Consider the following 23,547-nt stretch of genomic DNA (forward strand, 5'->3'; position numbering starts at 1 on the left):
CAAATATATAGCTTTCGTTTTTTGTTGGAAAAACGCATGCATTCTTAAGACTTTTTCTTCACTTATTTTACATTCTGATTGTTTTTATAACACTTGGATTATCATAAAACCCAGGCAGAATTGAAAAGAAAACTTCCTGGTTTTTGGATTTGTCCCTCCCAACTTATTTTGTCAATTTGTCAAAAGCAGAAGAAGGCCTTATTTGGTCAAATTGGGATTTCCACAATACATGAGAATATTGCCATACAGCTGAGGTAAATACAGGTCATTTCTTAAGGAATAAACAGCAGCCTTTAAATGAAACTGCAGGAAAATTTATTGCAATTCAGAAAGCATTTCCTTTAGACTGTCCCCTTGAAAATAAATTGATAAGGAAGGTTCTCATTTGTTTTATTTTGTTTTTTTAAATATTTATTTCCTGTTAGGGTATTTAGGGGAAATAAAAATCATCAAAAATATTTGATTATCTTTTATGTATCAATCAAATCAATCGATCAAAAAGCGTAGCGTAACGGTTGTCTGTAAAGAGGGACCCTTATTAGTTTACTTGCTTTAGACTTGCAGTTGCATTAACCACAAACTTCTACAAAACACTTAATTTAATTAAAAAAGCTGGGAACCTATTTGTCCTGTATTTTTAATTTGAACCTAAATTAAATGAGCTGTCCTTGTTCATTTCCCTAATCTGTTCGGAATCACAAAGTCATTGTTCACCTCAAGTTACACATAAACCCAAACAAATTCATATCAATTAATTTCTCATTAAACTTCAAAGCTAATCCTGCTTTGTTACGAGTTTTCACATAACTAGTGTTCAAAACTGAGCAAAACTGTAACTTGCATTAAAAGTCTTTTGATAAAAACTGCCAAAGAAACAGAAAAATTGGTAATAAAGTTAAATGAATCATTATTTTGTTTATTATTGTATCTAATAAATGCTCAAATTAAAAAAACTGAATTATATATGACATTCCTCATACATAAGAATTTTCTCTATAATGTAATATGCCACATTAAAGGGGGCACCTTTTGATTGTAATCTCTGTAGGTGAGATTTCTGCTCTGAATCTATTAGAAAGGAAAGTTTTCACATTTTATGATTTGTAAACAGCAGCTAATAAAGTTTTTCTTTTTGAATGGGCTGATTGGTGCCTGCAAGACTACTTTGACTTTTTTTTTTTCGTTCGCATGGGGATTTTGTTCACACTTTGATTAGTAAGAGATGTGGATAAGGATATTAATGCAAATGCAAATATTTGTTCTAACTTCCTGTGATACTTTCTGATACAATGTTAGGGTTTGTATTCAATTGTTTTGTAGTGTTAAACCCTGAAGTCCATAAAATCAGTCATTAATAAAAAAGTAAAGCAATTTATACGCTGAAAAAAAAAATCTATGTCCGTTTTTAACTCAATAGTTTGTAGTGGAATCCTCTCAGTCCACTTAGAACTGTAATACTGTGATCAAATGCAAGTTATTCTTTAACCTCTTCTGTTTTAAGTACTATGTAAATACTATTCTGTATAAACATGTTTTTAAGAATTACACAAATTATTTAATCAACTGTACAAAACATTCTTGTTTTTCATGATAGGTGCTAATAACTATGACTTTCTACACTACATAAGTTTGTGTGCACTGAGAAGGCTTGTTATCCAAGAGTCACACAACTTGTGATTATCTTAAGCTGTAAAAAGATCCAGAAAAGTCTAGAAAGAAGACCGCATCTATTTGGTAAAAGGTGAAAAAATAAAATAAAATAAACACAGAGATGCACTTTTCCTCTTCGATTTAGACAATCGAGTGGTTATAAATGTAGTTAAAACCTAACCAACAATTAGAAACACGTGTGACAATGAAAGGGCAAAAAATGTCCACCTTAACACATTGTTACTTTTCAGGCTAACTACTGATTAGCCTGAATAAAACAGCAATGATAGATGAGTGTCAAAAATGATGGAGTAACAAGTTGCATGCTGCTGGTTAGCCTGAACTGCTGTGTGACACCAAGAAGCAGCTGCATGAGAACCAGTGGGGTTCTGTGAACCAGTGGGGAGGTGCACAAAGTTTTATGGAGGAAGAAGTGGGCACATGAGGTAGGCTTTGCTGTAAACCAAAAAAAAAAAAAAAAAAAAACAGTTTAGCAGAAAAAAGACACTCCTTAGATCTGGTGAGGAAAACCAGGAAGTCTGTGGCAACACTGGGGAACATCTCGCACAACATGTAATGCAGACCTGCAGTTCAAAACACAGCTCATCCATGAAAAAAAAGAAAAAATACACAAACAGAAATGCATGACTATGTATAACTCAAGAGGTAGTTGCTAGTGTCAGTACATGAACACGGTTACATGCATACCATCGCTGAACAGAGTGTGCTAAGTGAGTCAGTGGATGATTCCCAAAAGAATAATATACACTTTTTGGGGGTTAATTCCCTGAGAACATTTTATCATCCTGAGAGGAATTGTGTGTAAAAATGTAAAAAATACATTATACAAAAAAGATGTTTCCATAGAGATTTGAGCAAGGGTTGTGCTCCCTCTGTGGTTTGGTCATTCACTTATTTTTTCTGTCATGCTGCATTGTTGCATTGTTGAGATTTGATTTTTTTACGCAGGCACACAATCGAAAGACTGTTAAAAAAAAAGAAGACAATTTTTGTACTTTCAGCAATAAGTGCCTCTTATTCTGAAAGAGCAAGGATAGCAAGCACTTCAGCAAGTTATCGTCTGCAAGACAAACTTTTCGACACACCCATATATCAAAAAAGTTGCTTGTCTACTGAAGTTTAAGAAGAAAAAAAAGATCTGATTATGATTTCTCATAACTTCTCATAAGCAGCTCAATTTCCAGAGGAGTCTACTTCAAATAAGCTTTTTTCACATTCAGTATGGTCAGAGAAAAAGGTGTTAGGTCACAAATAAGTGCCACTAAAGCCATGCTTGGGATTCAAGTTATATCAAACCAACGCACTCAATCTTTATTATTTCTCCCCTCTCCGTTCATTTTTTTTTATCCTTCTCATTTTTCCAGTGAGTCTAAAGCGGGCAGAGCGAAAGCCGGCTGCTGCTGACTGTCAAACTCTAGGCACAGATAGAAGAGGAGACGTATGGTTTAGTCTAAAACACATGTGGAGAGGAAACACAGAGGAAAAGCCGGAGGTATTATGTAAGAAAAGCAGCTATGGTGCTGTTTATACTGTTTAGGGTTTTTTTAATGAATAAGAAGAATTGAATATCTGGGAAGAAAAAAAAAGGATTTGTCTTGGATAAAAACTTTAAATAGAAGAAGTTTTTACATAATAGGACGTCCCATGCACATGAACAAGGCTATGCACTTAAGTCCTATTTCTATTCATAGATATATTACTTAGAGGGCATAAATTTTATTTTATATTTTGCAACTTTACATATATATATTAAGTACTATTATTAATTAACTATGATCTAGATGGATTATTTGTCATCTTTTATGAGATGTGTCTTATCTATGATAAAAAATGAGGGATTACTTGCTTTAACTCTTATTCCTAGTTCCTTTATTATATTTTCATTTTAATTGTGCTCTTTGACAATCAGTTTGTCCAATTTTTCCATGTAAGAAGTATTATTGAGTGTTTCAAAATAACAGATCTTTCTCATGCAGCTCACTGGCTTTTTTTTTTTTTTAAAAAGATCCCTTTGGAATTCATTAAGTGTCCCCAAAGCTCTTTAGAAGCTAGGCTAACAGTCCGATGGGTATGGATTATCATTTGGAGGGTCTCAAGCTCCTCTAATCCTTGTTAAAATGAGCTTCAATGTGCATCTAAAAGATGTAATCGTGATTTTTCAGAACGATTGCACCTATGGATTTATACTTGTGGCTTTAAATCTGCAACATCATTAGAGAAAAAAGCTTTCACCATGATTCAATGGGGAACGAGGAGAAAAGGAAGAAAAAAAAACAGTCATCAACGCTGGCCTCACACTATATTGTTCCATCCTCGAACTGCAAAATTTGAAACAGGAATCAGATATGTCCTGCAGTCACCATTCCAGCGACGGTTGCCATAGCTGCACTTGATGACTGCGAGTTAGTCGCACACATTCACACATGTCTGAATCCCGCTGATCGTTGCCATAGCTGCGCTGGTTAGTAAAACAACAAAATCAAAGAGAAGAAGTAAAGACCTCCCATTTTCTTCACAGGTGAGGTAGATTTGGGGGTCTTCAGGTAACCTTGATTGAGTGGGTCAGAAGTAAGGTATGGATTGAGTCACCTCTGTGGACTATATTCATGATTTCTTCCTCCTCTGCGTTCGGGAGCCGCGGTGTATGTGGGGCTCCTCGAGGGAAAAGGAGCAACCCTCCTGGGGAGACGAGCCAGAGCGCTCCTCCTCCTCTGGGAGGCTGAGGTAGGGCCTGGGCCCTGGGCTGGAAGCCGAGGTAGACGCATGTGGGTCCTGAGGGCCTAGGGCGGAGGGGGCCAGCGGCTTGTGTGGACACTGAGCCATCATGTGCGTGATGCTCTGGCAGTAGTGGCATTTCTTTGGCTGGGGGGGCAGCCCACACTCCTTGGCATGGTGATCCAGACCTCCACAGTTGTAACAGCTGCAAAAGCCCAGAGACAGAATTCATTTAATAAAATGGAGACCATGTGAGGAGACGCCAGACCAAAGTTTAGCCTCAGAATCAAAAACAACAGCATTTAATTTCTGTCAAATTAATAAAAACATCTGGGCTCTTTAAACAACATCTATTTGATCTGTTTTATAATAAAAGACAATCCTTTTTTAAAGAATATTTTCATTTAAATTTTTTACAGAAATAAGCTGTTATGAAACTAATTTTCTACGTTATTAATCTGATTTTATCTGAATTTGCTATTTAAAAAGTATACATTTGTATTAAATAAGTGCCTGAAAGAGTGAAAAATCCCCTGACATTGACACTTCTTTTGAAAACAGTGTAATAAACATAGATTAATTCACTCTTAAAGGTATTTAATATATAAGAAAAATAGCTGCATTGCTATAATAACAATAAGATATGGCATGGTTTCTTATTATCTTATAAAACCTATAAAACACTTCTGGTCATATTCTTCTTTTATTTTACAGGTTTATTTGCAGAATACAGTCACTCATCAATTTTCTGATTATTTTATAAATATATATTTCTAAAACACTGTCTGCAAAATATTTCTAATATATAATATAAAGAGATGTATTAAAATGTTAAATCATAAAAAAAAAGATAGAAAAGGAAATGTAAAATAACAGCTTCCACATTTAATAAAAGACTTGTATTTTCATAAATATTAGCTAACGTTGTTTGATTTGTTTCTTGGACATGATTTTTTTTTATTGCTTGTCCAAATACATCATGTGTTTTTAAATGTTCGAAAACCAGATAACTTTCTTTGTTAATTGAACTATTCTGAAAGATTTTGAAAAGACTACAGATTATTAAATATAAAATAAAATGTACTTAATATAAAAAATAAAAGAATTCGGCCACTTCTTAAGGCTGGTATTCCTTTTTCTAGAGTGATTTTAAATGAATTAATGTTCCTTAGAGTGTAATAGCACAGACCCACCAGCAGGGGTCACTGGAGGATAGCTGACTGAAGTGAAACTGAAGCCTCTGAGCCCGCTCACAAAGACAGATGACGTCAAGGCCATCTCTGATACTAAAACCACGTTAGAAGTTAGACACTTGACCTTTTACTGGATCATCATCTCAAATAAACTGAATTATTCAGTTGTGTTGAAGCATCCAGGAGCCTCGGCACATATGCTTTGTTTTCCCCCTTTTTTCTAGAAAAAAGATTTGCTGACGGATCATTAAAAAAAAACTCCAACAGTGCTGCTTTATACAAACATGTACTAATGAAGCAAAAAAAAGTTGCTGGATTCTTTAATGCAAATCCCTTCTAAAATTATGCCGTTTCTTTCCAGCAGCATCTAATCAACTCTACCTGGCGGCGATGGTTACACGTTTAATGAAGCCCTTCTCTTTCAGCTGAGATGCACAAACACCTTCTTTGCTTTGACCGCCAGGTGTTTCCTGGCAGCTCCATATGGCTGCTTCTGGAAGATTCGAGCCTTCAAATATTCCACAGAGAACTTAACATCTGACAAGCTCATTGGTCCAGCTCGCACTTGTGCTAACGCCGTCTTTAATGTAAATGCAGCAAGTTGATTGGTATAGCAGGCGAAGTGCCCTATTCGTATTAGGATGCACAATAACCATGGCAACAGCCATGATTGAGTAGGTTAATATCTTCCTTTTCTGCAAAGCAGCTCTGAATTTTGAGAACCAAGTCTTGGCACCCACTATTAATGAGTAATTTCACCGTTTTATTTGAGGAAAACTGTTTAGGATTCTCACCGGTCTCCCTTTGGTTTACGTTTCTGGAGTGGGACTTTCCCTTTTGGTCTCCTTTCGCTGCCCACACAGGGTCCTCCGCCGGGCCCCGTCACCCGCAGCGACTCCAGGCCCTTAGAAGACTTCTTATAGGTGAACTCCACCTGCTCACCCTCTTTCAAGCTCCGGAAACCCTCCATCACCAGTTTACTCTGTTGGAAAGATATTTAGAAAAACAAAACAAGTATAAGTTTTGTATTTATGGCCCAATTTTTCATGATGTGCGAGAAAAAAAGTCTTCGATTTAACTTTAAAAATGAACAATAATTTTCCAAAAAATAAAAAAAATCAGAATACTTCACAGTAAATACAAAACTTACAAAACAAAAATATTAATTAGAAATTCTAGGCTTAAGCAGGTTTGATAAGCCATGGTTTGTAGATGCATTTTACCTTTTCCCATCCAACTACGGCTTTTTATGTCTTTTTTCTCCTTTTCTTTGTGGCACCATCATAAAAAGACTGCAGTACTGGTCGCCTGATCATCATCTTTATAAAAGTGAGGAACAATAACCCCCTGCCTTGAGCAGAAACAGCCTGGAGTTCAGTGTAAAAAAAGCTGCAGCTGAATGTCTTTTATTCACTTTGTAGAAGCTGAAGCATCCGCGTTGTTGACGACACTAACCTCTGGAGTAAATTTAGGACGTAAAATATTAAGCAGTCAAGACATATCAGTGATCTATGAACTAACAGCAGCCCCTTCGCCCAAATAACACTCTATGTTAGCTCTAATTAAATGAAAAAAAAACACATAAGTGACATCATTTATAATGAACAGGGGAAGACGAGGGCATACTATGAAAGCGCTAGATTGATTGACTGGATGTGGTTTCCACAAACTGTCGTGTTTGTGCACAGCACGATTTATCGCGCAGCGTGTCCTTGGTATTGCCTCTTTATCTACTTCTGCAGAAACACCACTTCCTACTCCCTCTGTAGGGCAGAAACACTTAAGTGCTACGGCCAGTCTCTCCTTTTTCTTTTCTTTGCATCGTCATTGATTCACAACCTCTGCCTCTGGACCCTTTCGAGGGATCGTTTTCAAAAAGGCGTCTCACAATCGAATAAATAATTAGAAATAAATATTATTAATTTTATATGGAAAACATGGAATTGTGTAATAGGAAGAGATTGTTTCGGATTTTTCTGAGTTTCTAAGAGTGCATCGGCCTCAAACAAGAACCAAAAACAAGCAAAAAGCTTCACGCCGATCATTATGATTATGGTAGTCGAGGCATACACACACAAATCGAACATTTTAGTTCCATGATCGGAATTTGAGATGCTACATAACCGCAGGACAGTGATTTATGTCTTCTTGATGCAGCAGAATGGATGGCCGGCAGGCACTGCATCCTTGACCTTCGTGAATCGCAGCGAGCCCTTCGGATCTCGGCGTAGGTAAACACACCCACACAAGCGTGAAATGTGCAGAGCAAGCCTACAACCTCCTTTACATCAAAATCTTTAAATAACGCCCCGGCAATCGGAAAAAGCACCACCTCCTGCGGAGACATATGTGTAGGAGACGGAGGAACAATGATCTGAACAAATCAGATGTGAAAACGTGGAAAAAGAAAAAAAAATGCTCAGCAGCAGATTCTTGCTCCTTGAATCAATCGCAGTTAGAAGGTATAGAGACCCTATAGGAGCTTGGTGGACACAAATGAATGTAGGAGAAAAAGGACTGAATACAGAAGTGATGAAGAGGATTAATTACAAACTAAGAATAGTCTTTCAACTCACTGAACTCTGAAGGCTATCTAGGAACACTGTAAAAAGAAAATCAGACATTTAAGATGAAAATAAAAAGAAAATTGTAAAAATCAAACAATAAAATAATAATAATAAATGATATTTGAATGTTTATCTCTTTTTTAAAACTTCTTACATTTGGCCTACATTTATCTTTTAAGAAAAACTGCAATAAGGAGATAGGTAAAATTACACTAGAATGGTTTGATATCCAATTTATTTTACATTTTAATCTGACTGCATAATAAAAAAAGTAAGTAATAGATAAGGTAAAGGTTATATAGAAGAAAAAATATTACAAAAGCTGTTTTCAAAGTAACATTTTTATTTAATTTACCTTTACTTTTTCAGCACCCTTTTAACCAGATCATTTTTACTCTTTTTTGTTAACATTTTAAATTAAAAATAATTTCACTTTTTTTTTTTTACTGCAAATGCTGGATTTTCTGTCCATTCACTCATAAACTCCAAAAATCTTTAAAAGAGCAAAACATTTGGGCATGAATTGAAAAACTATTGAGAATTAATTTCATTTTTTAAGGTTATACTTTCTTTTTTTTATTTCAGCTAATGTATACATTTAAAAATGTTTTCAACGCCAGCCGAACTGCTAAAAGCATTTCATTGATTTAATGTAGAAGAACTTAAATCAAAAGTATCTCAAATAAGATGAATATTTGAATTTATTTCAAGAATGTTTCCTCTTTTTTTTTTGTTTCTTTTGTCAAACAATATTTGAGCTGTTATTTTTTTGCGCATGTCTGCACTTCCCCTTGTTTCTTGCCTTCTCTCCCTGCAGTTTCAGAGCCGATAAGACCGCTTCGTGAGCCGTCAATCGCTGGTGGAGGAAATCATCCATTTCGGACATTCGGGTATTGGATTTGGCTTAAAGGAATGGAAGAAAATCTGGGAGAGAAAATGAGCAAGATAAATGATTTTTGCACCCCAGATACAAGAGTGGGAATTAAACAGGAGGGATGATGAGGTGAGTCAAAAGCCGAGTTTGTGGCAGCCAGGAAAGATCCTTTGAAAGCTCTGTGCTGCAGGAACAACACATCCTGAGACTCAATCATTAAGTTGATCGGACGTGCAAGAAGCAGAACCCGATGTCTGACATTATTTGCAGCGCTCTGAGTCTGGGTCAATTGAATTAAAATGCCAATTGATTTTATTTTTTTAACCATCATTAAACCATCAAATATGGCCTGAAGGCAATCATACAGCAGAAATGAGTGGAAAGCAAACAAAATATTCTTCCCATCCCCCACAAAACACAATGCATTTTGAATATTGATGATGACCGCGGTGCAAGAGGATTTCCTTTCCCTCTCATGTCTTCTGTTCACAAGCATCTAGTCTCTCCGGGTTAAAGTTGAGTGGCTTGAGTCAGCAGCCCCCCCCATCCCCCATTTAGGCATTTTAACGGTTTTAAATGCCTAAATACCCACAATGCATCACTTAAAAAAAGACACACAACCCCTTTTGTTATGCAGTAATGCAAGGCAACATTTGATCTTAAAGAAAAACGTGGCGACAACTAACAAAAATCGCTTGAAAAAATGTCCATCTCAAGTTACTCAAGTTTAGAATACAAGATGTATTTTTCCTTGTTATGAATAAAAAACCCACCAATAGAATTAGAATTTGTCTTGGTAATATGTCTTGAAATAAGATGCTATGTTCTGCTTTTTTTTGGACAAAATTAAATATTGAAATTAACTGTGAAGATTTAATTTATATTTGATTGCTTCAGCAATTGGAAATATATATTTATACACTTTCCTCCAAAATATATTCTATCTTAAGCACTACAAACATCCAATTTATTTTTTCCTTTAAGAAAAAATGTCTTTAAAATGATCATGTTCAGTCCTGCTGTTGTTAAATACATTTACCGGTATGTTTTAGGTCAAGTTTTCCTTAATCAATCAAGTATTTGAAATAACTCAATGTACATTCGCAGATAAAACTTCAGCAGCAGAATGTCAAATGAAAATAAAACTTGTTTTATTTGAGATATCGTTTAAAGCCCTTATTTTTCTCACAATGGGAATATTTCAATGTTGCAGCATTACAGATGGAATTGATAGAGGAAATATGTAAATATGCAAGACAAAAATACTTGGTGAGATTTGGTGTTTTTCAGTGTCCGTGTGACTTTGTGAAGGAGCAAAAATGAGACAGAAATCTAGTAAAAGGATCTGAACCTGTAACCAGAGTCTCCTCCTCTCAAGTGACTTGGCGGGTGTTCTGACCCGTTTCGGTTTACGCAAAAAAGGCCAGGAAAGGGCACAGCTTCACTGCAGCAATGGAATCTTAAGAAAACCAAAAAGGTCCTTGTTTTAAGTCAAATTGTTTTATTTTCTATAGTAAATAATCATATCATGGAAAAAAATATATTTTAATGACTAGATTTAAAAAAATTCTTTATCAGACCATTATTTAAAAAAGATTTTTCCAAATTTTGACTCTTGCCCTGTTTTAGCAGTGTGTAGGAGAAATACAGGAAAAATGCAGAACACAGGAGACAAACCGAAGGTGGAAATATGTAGTATATGTATTAATATGTAGTAATATTCAGATAGGTAAGGCAACGAATAGTAGACATGTTCCATTCCCTTGACTTGGGGTTAAGAGGATAAAAATCGGACCAGGAATCTTATGGGTCAGCTCCTGGGCTCTGCGGTGTGAACACTCCAGCCTATGGCTTACTGGGCTCCAAGCTGCTTCTGCAGTCAAAAAAAAAAAAAAATTTGAGAAACCGATACCAGCACCCCCTCGAAAAGGTCTGATTGTCTCTTCAGGAACATATCTCTACATTTCTACATGTGTGTGACTTGGTGTGTGTGTAGGAAGGAGTCGGGAATCAATATGGACTGACATCCTGGATAGAAATAGCGCTCCTTTTCATCAGGCGGCCTTCGTCATCACCAGGCCCAGCAATCAATACAGGAAACTGTAATGTGAGGGGATGGAGACCCACCATCCTCCACTCTAAGTGGCGACCACCAGCTATTGAATGGCTAATTATGGCAGGCTTTAAATCAGAGGCGGCCCATGAGGTGCAGCGCAGCCAATTTTCCACCCATCTCACCTTTGTTGAGGTGAGAGCAACAGCGACTGCGGTCACTGTGTTCTCTGGGGCCATTAAGGAGCTTTTTATAAACAGGAAATGCTAAATGGACAAAGCCGAGCGAGATCTGAAAAGACGGATGCGGCTCAAAACCTAACTCAGGACGAGAAAACCATGAGAAATGCATGCATGAGATGGAAAACCATTAAAGCGGCGCTCTCATGGCACCCGAGCTGTCCTCAACACGCTTGTCATTAGCAGCCCTGACCCTTGAACCTAGCCCAGCCCCCATCAAACACTTAAAGGCCTCCATGTTTCCCCCTGCCTCAAATTAACAACTTCCAACACCCCCTGGTTCTGACTGGGGCAAATATTTGATCTAGAAAAGGAAGCACTAGATCATCTTGCTACGTTTATCAGCATGGGAGGGGAAATGAACCTCACAGAGGTGACTGGTGATAAAACCCACAACCTCAGCCATCATTCAAAACAGACGCGCGACTCACGACTTATTCCTTGATTTGTATCCTTTAAAAATGCAATTATAAGAAAATTCTTAGATCTAAAAACATAATTTTGACGCGCAAATATCTTTCAGGCCAATTTACATGATTGATTTTTTTCCCCGACTTTTTCTCATTTTATTTAGTACTTTATTTTTTGTTTAATCTTCCACAAGTTGATAAGTATGATAGCCTTTTTTTGTGGTTCATAAACAACAATGAACATTGTTTTAGAGCAAAATGCTTTCTTAAATGAGAAAATGGTTGCACATTTAGACGCTTAGAATTTCCTGTAAACCTGCGTATCAGTTAATTATGTTTTCTGGATTCTTAATTGCTTCCTTAAAAGCTATTTTTTTAATTATCTAACTGTTTTTAAAAAATAAAAAATGATTTTTGTTGTCTTCCAAAGACCCAAACAATAGGAAGATGTAGAAATTTTGTGTCAAATAGTAAGATTTAAAAAACTAAACATGAAACTAGTTATTTCATCGATTGAACAACTTCAATTAAAGCCATTTTTTTTATTTGATCATTGGACAGAGGTTTAAACATCCACTATTACCTTTTTCCTCACATGACCACGGCAGCTGCTCTCTTTGTGTTTTAAATGAACTGCGGTTTGTTTGTAGCCCTGCCCTGCTTTCTGCTATGCCTCCATTCCAATTACCAATTATCATCTCCGCTGTATGTGGCCAGCTCCTCAAAAGGCAGTCACATGACTAGTCTTTCTTCTTCTTCGTTTGCTTTTTTTCCTCCCCCCACCCCCTCTTGGACATACAGAGGAGAGGGTCGGTGCTGGTGTGTGTGTGTGTGTGTGTGTGTGTGTGTGTGTGTGTGTCTGCGTGGCAGCAGGAGACACAAAGCTGGATACTGGCTATCTGGAAGGCAGCGTTGGGTGGGGCTTGCATGCCAAACGGTGACACGGACCAGAGGTTAATCTCACTAGGGGCCCACTTTAACCTCACAACACAAAACATACACTCTCTTGAACGTGAACGCACACACTCGGAATATCTTACAACGAGTTGATACAGACACACTAAAAGGGCAATACGTTATTGGTAAAACAAAAAAAACAAAAAATGCCACCCAGATGTCCCCAACACTAAAAACTCTCCCTCCAGGTAGAGAAGCAGTTGATTCTAGAAGCATCAAGATGCTGAGTTACTCTCCCGTCCGTCCTCAGAGGAGGTCATCAGTAGGGGGTTCTGACGTTGAGGCCTCCAAGGAAGAGAACTCGTGGTCGGGTGGAGACCCTCACACACCTCCTCCATTCACTCGCCTTTTCCGACCTCTCACTTATGTTTCTTTCTCCTCCTCGACCACCGCTAGCGCCCTCCCTCCTCCGACCACCCCTCACCCACATGTATTTTCCCACATCCCCCCCCCCCCCCCCCTCTCTCTCTCTCGAGGAAACTCCTCCTCTCTACCCTCCTTTCCCATATTCCCCTCTCCTTCGTTCTTACCCCTTTTTTTTCCTCATTTATTTAAGGTATAGATCCTTCCTTCTCCTCCTGAGAGCAAACCTTGCTCCATAAACACACATTGAAGACTTTTCTGTCCATCCAGCCTCTGAATCTACATCCAGAAATTCTTTTTTATTATCAAAATCGCAGATGCTCCCGCCGGGTTGGAACCTAACTGACAGATTTTAATTCAATTTTTCAAAATGCGAACATCTCCCACTGCACCTGGAAATACTATCTAAATAGCTTTGGGGCTGCAGGCAGAAGAGGCAGAGAAGGAGGAGCAGCCAAAGAAAATGAGTGGCTGCCTTAATGAGGGTGTATGTGAATCCATGCAAAAGAAATGAGCTGTTTTGCATTGAGTACGATGATTTGCTTCTAAATGCGTGTCCTCTTCCCTTTGTTAACTAGGACAGCTGTATCCATGTAAACACAACACTGGGATGTAACTGCACCATTGCAAACAGGTGATTTGTTAAATACTGGTGTTTTTGCCTATGAATAGCAAACTGCATTTTTTAATATAAATGTGAAGCAGCAAAGTGTGCCACGTAGAAAAATGCAGTGCATGTGTCACCATGCATTAAAAAATTATCTCTCAGTAATTAATTATAGTCTTTCAATTATTTTAGACACTCAAAGTATTTCCAAATAGTTTCAATAGTCAATAACTAAAATATTACATTGTTTTTGAAAAAACCAACTACACAATTTTCTTTAAAAAAATTCAGTTTAGTAAGCATTTCTCTGTGTCATTTCTTCTTAAACTTAATTTTCTCCCTCCAAGTCCTCCATCATCAGAAAATCACATTAAAACACAACAAACATCATTTTATTAAAGTGGGTCTGTTTGTTCGCCACCATGCAAGGCATAAAAAACCTTATTAGTGTAGGCAGGCAACATTTAATTACTATAATTAATTTAGAATAAATAACTAGTTCTGTGAAAAGTTTCAAATTGTTAAACTGAATTGGCTTTTGAGAAAAAATCTGAAAGAAAAATCAATGGATATTGAATTAATTAAATCACATCCTCAATGTGTGTATTTGTAATGGATCTACTTTAAAATGTTGCCGTTTTATTTAAATACAGTTATTTGTTTTTATTTGTTTATTGCCTAATTGAATCTTTTAGACTAAAAGTCAAACTTGGCTTTGAGGTAAAAACTTTTTATATTTTGAATGTTTTTGGATTTTGAGATCGAAAGTTACAACAAATTGCTGCATTTTTTTTCCTGCATCCCCTTCAAAATAAATAAATCTGCACAGTTTGAGTGTTTTGCAGCTCAGCTCCTTGGCCTAAGCCACCTCCACAGCATCCCTGGCAAGCAGGGACGCTGTTACTTGGATGCGGTGCGTTTAGTCGAATGAATCACAACATAGCAGCACAATGATGCAGCTACAACTGTATCTGTTGACATGCACAAACAAATGTTGACAAAAACTCATAAGCGTTTTAAGCCTCTAAAAATAAAAAAGGTACTTTTTATCTATATATTACCCCAACTTTTGCAGTAGACTTAACAAAAAAAGATCAAATAAATCATATTTGGAAATATAAAGCTGAAAAAAGGCTGCTTGATAGTGAATAAATGAAATACATGTGCAGTTTGCAACTTGCTTGCATTTATTTTACCTGTCCCTAATGCTCTTCTGTATTGCTTTTCTGCTCTAAATCCTACAAAAAAAACTGAATTCTAAGAAGATAGTCTCATTAAATGAATTTTTAAAAAGATAATAAAGGTTATTATAAATCTAAGTGATGATGTTATCACTGACCACACCTGCAGGTATTAAGTTGATTAAATATTTCAAAGTCTTTGCATCCTTTCAGCTTCTGTTAGTTCCTTTGAGATTTTTTTTTTCTTTTTTTGCTTGAAACACAATATTAACAGATAAAATGTACATATCAACAGTTTCTTTCTTGGTTAATAAAAATGTTGCATTGATTATGATGATAATAAAACCCTAATAGGGTTAATGGAATAAGTACTTTTGAGATTTAAGGAATTTATTTTTATTTATAATGAATTTGGCTGAGAGAGAAAAAAAAGATTTAATCCTAAAAGTATTCAAATTATACATGCACATAAGTATTTATTTTCTGTGTTTTTGACATTAAATTCATTAAATACTCAAAAATACTGCATTTAATCAGTTACCTTAAATTCAAATCAATTTTATTTATATAGCCCAATATTACAACAACATGCATCTCAATGGGATTCATACCGGTAATTGTATAGTAAACAAGAAATCATACAGAACATGAAGTCATAGAACTAGTTAAAGAACTTATGCAGCAATTTGTTTCTTCAATTTTTCTTATACAACTTTAAAATGCAAAATTCCAAATATTTGAGTCAATTACAATCTATATAATTCCAATATCCAAGTTAATAATCAGTGATTCCCTCTGTTCTTAAAACCAACATGACCCCTCGTGTTCAGTACATCTCCCCTGAGTCTGCAAAACAGAAAACGGTGAGAAGAAATGCTGCTCCCTGTTTTTGTCACAGCCACTTCATGGAATCAAACATTATGTGAGAAGAAGAGGAGCTGGAGGAGAAGATCTTGCTGCTTATTGTTTGCTATGGAATAAGTAGAAATAGAGGCCTCTGATAAATAAACTCTACATAGAAAAACAAACAGAAGCTTCTAAAAAGCCAGAAAGGGGAAACGTTTGAATCTGTTAGCTGGTTGGATGTCAGGCTCTGCTGCAGGCAGTCACACAGCACTGCTTCCAGTCCCCCAGCAGTGCAGAGGGAGGCAGGGGAGGGGAGGGGAGGGGAGAGCTGATGGTCCAAAGAGGAAACACTTTTTCTTTTTCTAAGCATTGGACAACCTCAGATTACACAGCAACTTGTTGAGCAACACAAAACATCCAGATGATACAAAAGTCACCCCTTACTGCTGCTTTGGTCGGAACTGAGGGCCCTTGAAGGCATGGATGGGCCCAGTTCTGAGAACTACACACACACACACACACACACACACAAGGATGTGTGCTGCTTTTGTGTTTGAACTTACTTGGTGGACGAACACATCCAGAGGAGGCTCCACTGGGCTCCCCTCACTGTTGGTCATTGAGATAAATCCAAAACCCATCCGGACGTTGAACCACTTGCAGAACCCGGACCCGGACAGGACCTGAGGTCGAGTCCTGTCCTCCTGCTCGGCAGCTTTAGCGGGCTCCTCTCTGACTCCTCCACCTTTCGCCGGCCCTCCTGGAAGAAGAAGCGCGTTAGACCAACCGAGCCTCCCTGATCACTGGGTTCTGCACGACCTCTCCGGGACGCGTGGGGGGAATCCCCTCCACCCTCAGAGCGAAGTTCACGGACGGTGGAAAATTCGTATTTTCGACTCTACGTAAAAACAATCCGGGACGCGTGGTGCGCAGCGAGCGACGTCCCCACAATAAAACAAAACAAAACAAAAAGAAAAGTTGGATCTCCGTGACAGATTGGGAGGCGGGGGGGGGGGGGGGGGGGGGTCAAGTTGTGCGTGGGTGCCGAACTTGTGGAGTTTTCCTGCCGCATCTACAGTCAGAGTTACCGGCTGTACGGGCAGGTGTACACATGGTTCCCCCGGGCTTTCCTACAGCCCTCAGCAGCTCGCGTACTCGGAACAATGCGCGTATCTTTACGCAGCCAAACATGGTTTGAAACGGTGCTCGGCGAGGGGCGGTTCGGGCTTTTTTCTCCCAATTATAACACAAAAAAACAACAACCAAGCAGCACATTCCTTCTTTTCACTTCGAATTCGGAGGAAAACATAAAAAAACATAATTTCAGAATAACCTTCGGCCATGTTTCCCCGCGGACCCTCTGCGCCCAAGTTGCAATAGAGAGGCGTTCTCTGCGAAAGCGGGCTGCGGCTGGCACCATCAATCCGACATCCTCGATCCTATCGGTCACCAAATTCGCTCGCATGGTACGGTACGGCGTGCTTTCTGCCTTTTGGTATTTTTGTCATGTCTTTCTCTCTTTCCTTCAACACCCTTCCTCACTCACACCACCTCTGTGCCCCCCTCCCCTCCTCCTTCGCTCCCATTCGCTCTCGTCCTGGCTGTGCCCGTTCTCGTAGTGGGAACACGTGACTCAGTCAATTACATGCTTTTCTTTCTTGCTGCTAATTTCTGCTCCCGCGAAAGAAGAAAAAAGGAGAACCGAACTCGCACCAACATCCGCCACAGATCATGAAGAAATATAATCACCACGATGGGAGTTTGCATCTGCCGCTGCCATGGCCGCATGAAGCCATTACGCGCTAAGATTAGATTTGATGATTAGATGGGATTAAATTACGCTTTAACGAGTCATGTGGGTTAATAAAGTGAAACAGGAAAAACATGGATCTAATGAATCAAGACATTAGAATGGTTATAAAAAAAACACCCCAAAGCGCAGCAGTTCCGCGATTCTCAAGCAGATTTGAGAGAAATCTTCCAGTCTTGAGCGTTCTGGTTGGAAAAATGGAACCCTTGTTGACTTGGAACAACACATTTTCACGTATTCGTCAACAAATTTGCACAAAAGTGATGCAAAAATATTTTTTCTGCATGCATAATTCCCCAAATGAAGTTTCTATCCTTGACCAAAAAGGGTACTCACAAATGATCTTTTTCTGTTTTCTTTTCAGATTGTTTACTAATCTAATTAAATGCCACAAAAAAAACTTTTTTTATGCATTTGAAAAACTTCTCCAAATGTTCCAAAAATAGCTATATTATTTCTTTATATTTTTATCTGTAATTTTTCTTCTTTGTTTCTCATTTTTACACATTCCCTGAGTCTGTTTCAAACCCCCAAATGAGCATCTAAAATGCACAACAAGCAGCCATGATAGGAAAACATCACCTGAAGCTAAAACTAGCACCCATAAGGAGTGTAACACAAAGCACAAGCATTTTTCTTGAAACACACGTTCCTCACATACAACCAGTGACCTCCCAGCATCCCTAGGAACCAGAGGAGAACTGAACTCACAGCTTTGGAATGTGAGTGGAAACCCAGGAAAACAAACCTGAAAACTGTCAGTTGTGCCTCCTTTATCATCCGGACATCTAATTTTTTGCTTTGAGGCACTCAATCTGGGGATTTCTGTCAATATGTCCCCAAAATACAATATAGATGCACTTATTTTCTTCATGTGCATCATAAAAGAAGAAAATATGATAAATAAAATAAGCGCTAGAAGAGGACGGAAAGTATTTTAGACAAAGTGAAAGATTATGTAATTCCTATAGTCATTGTTGCATAAACTTCACATAATTATTAACTTTTTTCCTGCATTAGGTTTGCACAAATTCCACCTAAAAGTGTTCGCGCTTGTTCAGCGTCCTCAATCATGCAGGGAAAAATAGCCGAGGCTTCTCAAGGCCACTCGACAACAAGCCTGAAAAATAATCTGCTGCTTGAGAAACTCCCACTTTTATCTCACACCTCAAGCTGGTGGAACGTTTCTTCAAGGGGGTTATTCCCGGTTGTAAGGGGAGAAAAAAGGGAAAACACATTGTAGGAATGAAACAACAAGCCTGTATCTCCACCCACCAGCCCAGGAGAGCCCACCCTCCGGAATTCACAGACTTTGCCCCTACCCCCAATCCGCCCCCAGCCCCCGCGAAAAGGCCTGTTTTTGAAGATGCTTTTGGTGGAGGCCTCCGCCGTCGCCCCAGAATTAGGGTTTGGGTCACAGGATTGGATGCCAGTGTCAGATGTTATCCACTCACTCATATCCTGACAGGAGCTTTCTGATTAGAACAAGTCAGTCGTGCAGCTCACCGGTGCATGCACCAAAATGATATGAAACCATTTGGATATATAGCTTTTAGTATTTTTGTTCCAAAAGATACTTTTACAAAACCTACATGCATCGTGGACCAAAACAAAGTCCTTCATGTATGAAAATAAAATACGATTCCCCCAATTTTTCATCAAAAAGTTACTAAATTAAATCTTTTTATGAGAGAAACCAACAAGTCAGACAATGTAATTTGATGCTCTCATTAAAGCATTCTCCTCTTTCTTTTCCTTAACATTCTCATTCTAATGTACTAGTACTAAAGCTGATTTATTTATGTCTTTGCCACTAACTTCAGAAAATCTATCAATTTCTAATTTGTAATTCTTGTTTTTTGAAAAAAGATGAACAAAGGCTTCTGTTATCCTAAGGAAGAAGTAATTTTGCCAATATGTGAATTTTTTCGGGTAAAAAGAAAAATCATGGATTTACTTATTTGCAATAGCTAATTAGAATAGATGACTGGATTTATGCAACAGTGTGTAATTGCCAAATTTTTTCCCCTTCACTTATGACTTAATTGAGTCTAAAGAGGAAACGGAAAACAAATCAAAACATTTTTTTATTCAGATGTTACACGCAAACTGTCTACCTTGGCTCATCTTTGTTTCATAACTCTAAATCTATTTTTTTTCTTTTTTAATACTGATTCTTTCTTAGAGAATCATGAAGGTGTTTCTCATCCGAGTTCACTTGATTGTAACAGCTGTTTGTGTGCATATACTTGATAAATCCATCAAATCTTTGAAAACAGTGATTGAGCGATACAGCGTAGTATTCTGACATCTCTAACGTCACTGCATTTATTTTAAAATGATTTAAGTACTTTTGAACAATCGTCATGTTTTATCCCTTTCCTGTTTGATAGGCCAAAAGAAGCAACCTGAGGGATTGATTTTCAAAAATGTTCAGGCAGAACTTTTGCTACGTAAACAATGATCCAATTCTAAATATTCATCATTTAAAAAATAATAAAGTCCACAAGTCAATTTTTTCAATGTTGATTTTTTTTCTTTTGGTAATTTATATTGTTCATTTTAGTTGACTATTTTAACCACAAGAACTGGAATATATATCTAAGTATGAAGTTTTTTTTGTTTTGTTTTTTAAGTTATGAGCCTCCACCATGTTTCCTAAAATGCTAATGTCTTTCACTAAAACTCAGTTTGATTATACTTTATTAAAAAGTCTTGTTTAAAGCTTTCATGCAGCATCCAATAAAGTTCTAGGAAACAAATCACTGATAAGTTAAAAATGAGTATGGTTAAATTTGTACAAGTTTTCAATAAACTTCGATGAGGATTTGCATAAGTTCCGACTTGTTTTGTTGTGTTAATTTACATCTATTGTGGATGATAAAATAACATTTGAAAGTTGGAAAGGGTGCCATGTTTTATTTATTTTTATATATTTTTTGAAGTTTTTGGATCCTTCATTAATTAGAAAATAGACAATTTTCTTACACTTGATGTGAATTTCTATTTTAGCATCAAAAGTGTGATTTTTTTAAGATAAAGTTTTTGTTTTGTAATTGAAGTTAATTAGCTTTTATTATGAATGATTGAATAACAGGATTGATGGGTCTTTATTTCAAGGTTTGGATCTGATTCCATTGCTGATTCTGACCACAAGAATCACTGCAGCCAGTTTGATCTCCACGCAGAAATCTGCTTTTTGCAGCTCCAGATGAACAGATCCAGGTTCCCGAGCTGCTGGAATCCCAACTTTAGGAGCAGACCTCGGACTCCATCACCCCATCTGACCCCCACCCAACCCCCACTGCTCACCGTGTGGGCTCCCAGAGGAAATTTGCCTTTACTCTACTGCTGCTGTCAATGCAGTTCAAAGGGTTCATTGAGTCCGTGTCTCTTTTCTCCTTTTTGCTTCAGTTTTTTTTTTTTTTTTTTTTGGGGGGGGGGGGGGGTTGTTTTTTGTCGTTTACTTCATGCATTCCAGCTACCAATCCTTCTCGTTTTTATGCCCTTTACAGAGAAGAGTAAACAGTTCTGGCCAAGCAGATCATCTGCTCTTTGAGGTATTTTTAGCAGCTCACAGGTTTTTTTTGGCATAAAAAGTGTTTTGAAAACAAAATGAAGTCGTTCTCCTAATTATTTTAGTCATAAGTGGGACCACATGTGCAACCACAATGTGTTGATTTTAAAGAGATTGCTTGTAAACTAGTTTTTTTTCCTAAAGAAGAAAAAAACTGTTATTTTATTGAGATAGATTTGGTTTTGTTTGTGTTTCAAACACAATTTTCGTTAGAAAATATTTAGAATCAACGAAAAAAGCTTTAGTCTTTAAATGTAAGGTTCATAAGGTCTTTAAAATATCACTGCTAAAGCATTTTAGAACTCAGATGAGACTTTTTTGTTGTTGGCATGTTTATTTCTGCATTTTATTTAAATGTTCCGACGTTTTTTATGTTGGTATTTTTTTTACTGAAATTTAAATAATCGGCTTTCTTTCCTTCTTTTTTTTTCTTCAGTTCTACATGACCAACAGGTGAGTGTCTGTTTAGTTTCGTCTGGGGGAAGGAATTAAAAGAGAGATGAAAAAAGTCAGAAAATCTTTAGACAAGTAAGCAAACGGTTACCAGTTTTTTGTTTTTAGATTTGATTTATTTTATCTTGCATTTTACTTCGAAAGTGTGTTTGGGCGCGCGCGGCGTGAACAACCCGCAAATAAATCAATGAACTATGACGTCACGCTAGGGGGTGGAGTGAAGGAGAAACGCCTTGAAAAAGAAAAAAAAAACATCTAAAGAAATACATCACTTTTTAAAAAATGGTTGGTCTTTTCATTTAAATAAAAATCATTTTCTTTTTATTTTTTACCACTTTTAGGTTCTTAAATTTCTTTAAAGTAGTATTTTACTCGGGGTTTATTTATATATTTATTTCTAAATTATTATTAATTGTCACGATTAACGATCATAAAGGTAGCTTTAAAGAGGAGCTTCGCAAGGATTGGTAGATCTTTAAAAATCACTTAAATCCGACACTTTTCTCCGAATTAACGTTGTCTTCTTTTTTTCTCCCCGATGTTTCTCATTTGCAAAACTCTCTAAAGAATTTCCCTTTTAGTCCTTCATGGATGTTCCCGCACATGTTCGGCTTCGTTTAAACTCTGTGCTCTTATCTTTAACGCAGCATCACCTGCTGTGTTTGATTTAAAGAAAATTCAGCATATCGCCATCAAGCATCGGTCATTTCAGGTCAACAAAGGCTGAGGATGTGCGTCATTACGCACAGTTTCTTACCAGAAAAGGGGGGAAGGTAAGAGTTTAAAACATTTGGAAACTCACCTGTATCAGAGGCAGGAGTTGAAATGGACATCTTGGTTTGAATGAATAAAAGTAAAGGTTTCCTCCCTTAAAGTGTCCCTGAAGTAAAACGGATCAGCGGTCCTGCTGGACTTCAGTTTGGATTACATGTTTGGACTCACTGACCGAAACCTGCGTGGCACATGATGGCAAATGACCGCCTGTGGAATCATAGATTTTCCGTGGATGAATATTTTATAGTGACTCTGTAACACAAGCTGCAGCGGCGCCGGAGCCAGGCAGATTTGGTTCAAACGTGCTACCAACAGATTGGTGCGAGGCCGTGCCACAGACCTGAAAAGTCATCTCCAGAAGTGGTTTGGATGAAGCGCATATTTCTGCTATTCCCAACTTCTCACAAAAAGGCTTCAAGCTCGGAGGCATTGCGCTTTAGGATTCGAACCGACTAAGATGACGCTCTGGAAGTTCAACTACTGCGACTGCAATAGGGAAAATGCAGGAATATCATTAAAAAATAAAACAAGCAACGCGTCTGGAGTGAATGAAAGAGCTTTAGACCATGCGGAATCTCTGGCATCCCCCAACATGCTTGAAGTGTTCCCCACCTCTACTGCTCCCTTGTTGATAGAGATCCATACTTCACATCCCCCACCCATAGCATGTCCACAAGCAGAATCCAACAAGCCTGTATGACGCAGCTCTGCCTTTTAATTGCGGGGCAAACATGTGCGCTTCACTCCACAAATCAAAATCCCGCTCAAACATAAAAGGTTTTAATCACACATCTTTGAAATATTGTAAGATGCCCATAAATGCCCCCAAACTTTACCCCACTGATCTGACATCTGCTCCAGCCTCCCTCTGCCAGCCTTCCCCACAGAGCAGCAGCTTCCAGATCAGTTATCAAGACCTGATCGGAGCGCAGATAGGGGGGTGGAAGTCACGCCATCAATCGGTTAGGACAGTGCTACTTTTCAATGAGGAGGAGGGGCCCCAGGGTGACCCACAGAGAGGTGGAGGGGCTGAATGGTAAAATGATTTACCCCCACTCCCTTTTCTGGAAAATTAGAATAAGGCATTGAACAGTGAAAGCATGAAAATGAGGAAGAGACAACGAAAAGTTTTAAAAATATGATTAAATAGCTCAAGTTGATCATTAGTCTTCCGCCAGGTAAAATAGTTCCTTCAAAGTGTCTATGTAGAAGCAGGCAATTTCTTTTGTGTATAAATACTAAATGAAAGTTAAACAT

General features: G+C 37.7%; 1 protein-coding gene across 3 annotated transcripts; it reads right to left on the reverse strand.

The window, feature by feature from the left end:
• Nucleotides 1-405: 405 nt before the first annotated feature.
• lin28b (lin-28 homolog B) lies at nucleotides 406-23,183 on the reverse strand. Of its 3 annotated transcripts, none has more exons than XM_011491588.3 (5): nucleotides 22,903-23,183; nucleotides 22,319-22,776; nucleotides 16,240-16,436; nucleotides 6,374-6,561; nucleotides 406-4,591 (listed from the first exon to the last, which is right to left on the reverse strand). In XM_011491588.3, the coding sequence occupies exons 2-5, from the start codon at nucleotides 22,347-22,349 to the stop codon at nucleotides 4,276-4,278; spliced, it is 732 nt and encodes a 243-aa protein (XP_011489890.1). In that variant the 5' UTR covers nucleotides 22,350-22,776; nucleotides 22,903-23,183; the 3' UTR covers nucleotides 406-4,275. The 3 variants fall into 3 exon arrangements, with proteins under 3 accessions (XP_011489890.1, XP_011489891.1, XP_011489893.1); XM_011491589.3 differs by lacking the exon at nucleotides 22,903-23,183 and having other exon boundaries at nucleotides 22,319-22,497; nucleotides 22,631-22,894; XM_011491591.3 differs by lacking the exons at nucleotides 22,319-22,776; nucleotides 22,903-23,183 and adding an exon at nucleotides 17,010-17,464.
• Nucleotides 23,184-23,547: the final 364 nt, after the last annotated feature.

Source organism: Oryzias latipes, chromosome 24 (genome assembly GCF_002234675.1).
Source record: "Oryzias latipes chromosome 24, ASM223467v1".
Lineage (NCBI taxonomy): Eukaryota > Metazoa > Chordata > Actinopteri > Beloniformes > Adrianichthyidae > Oryzias > Oryzias latipes.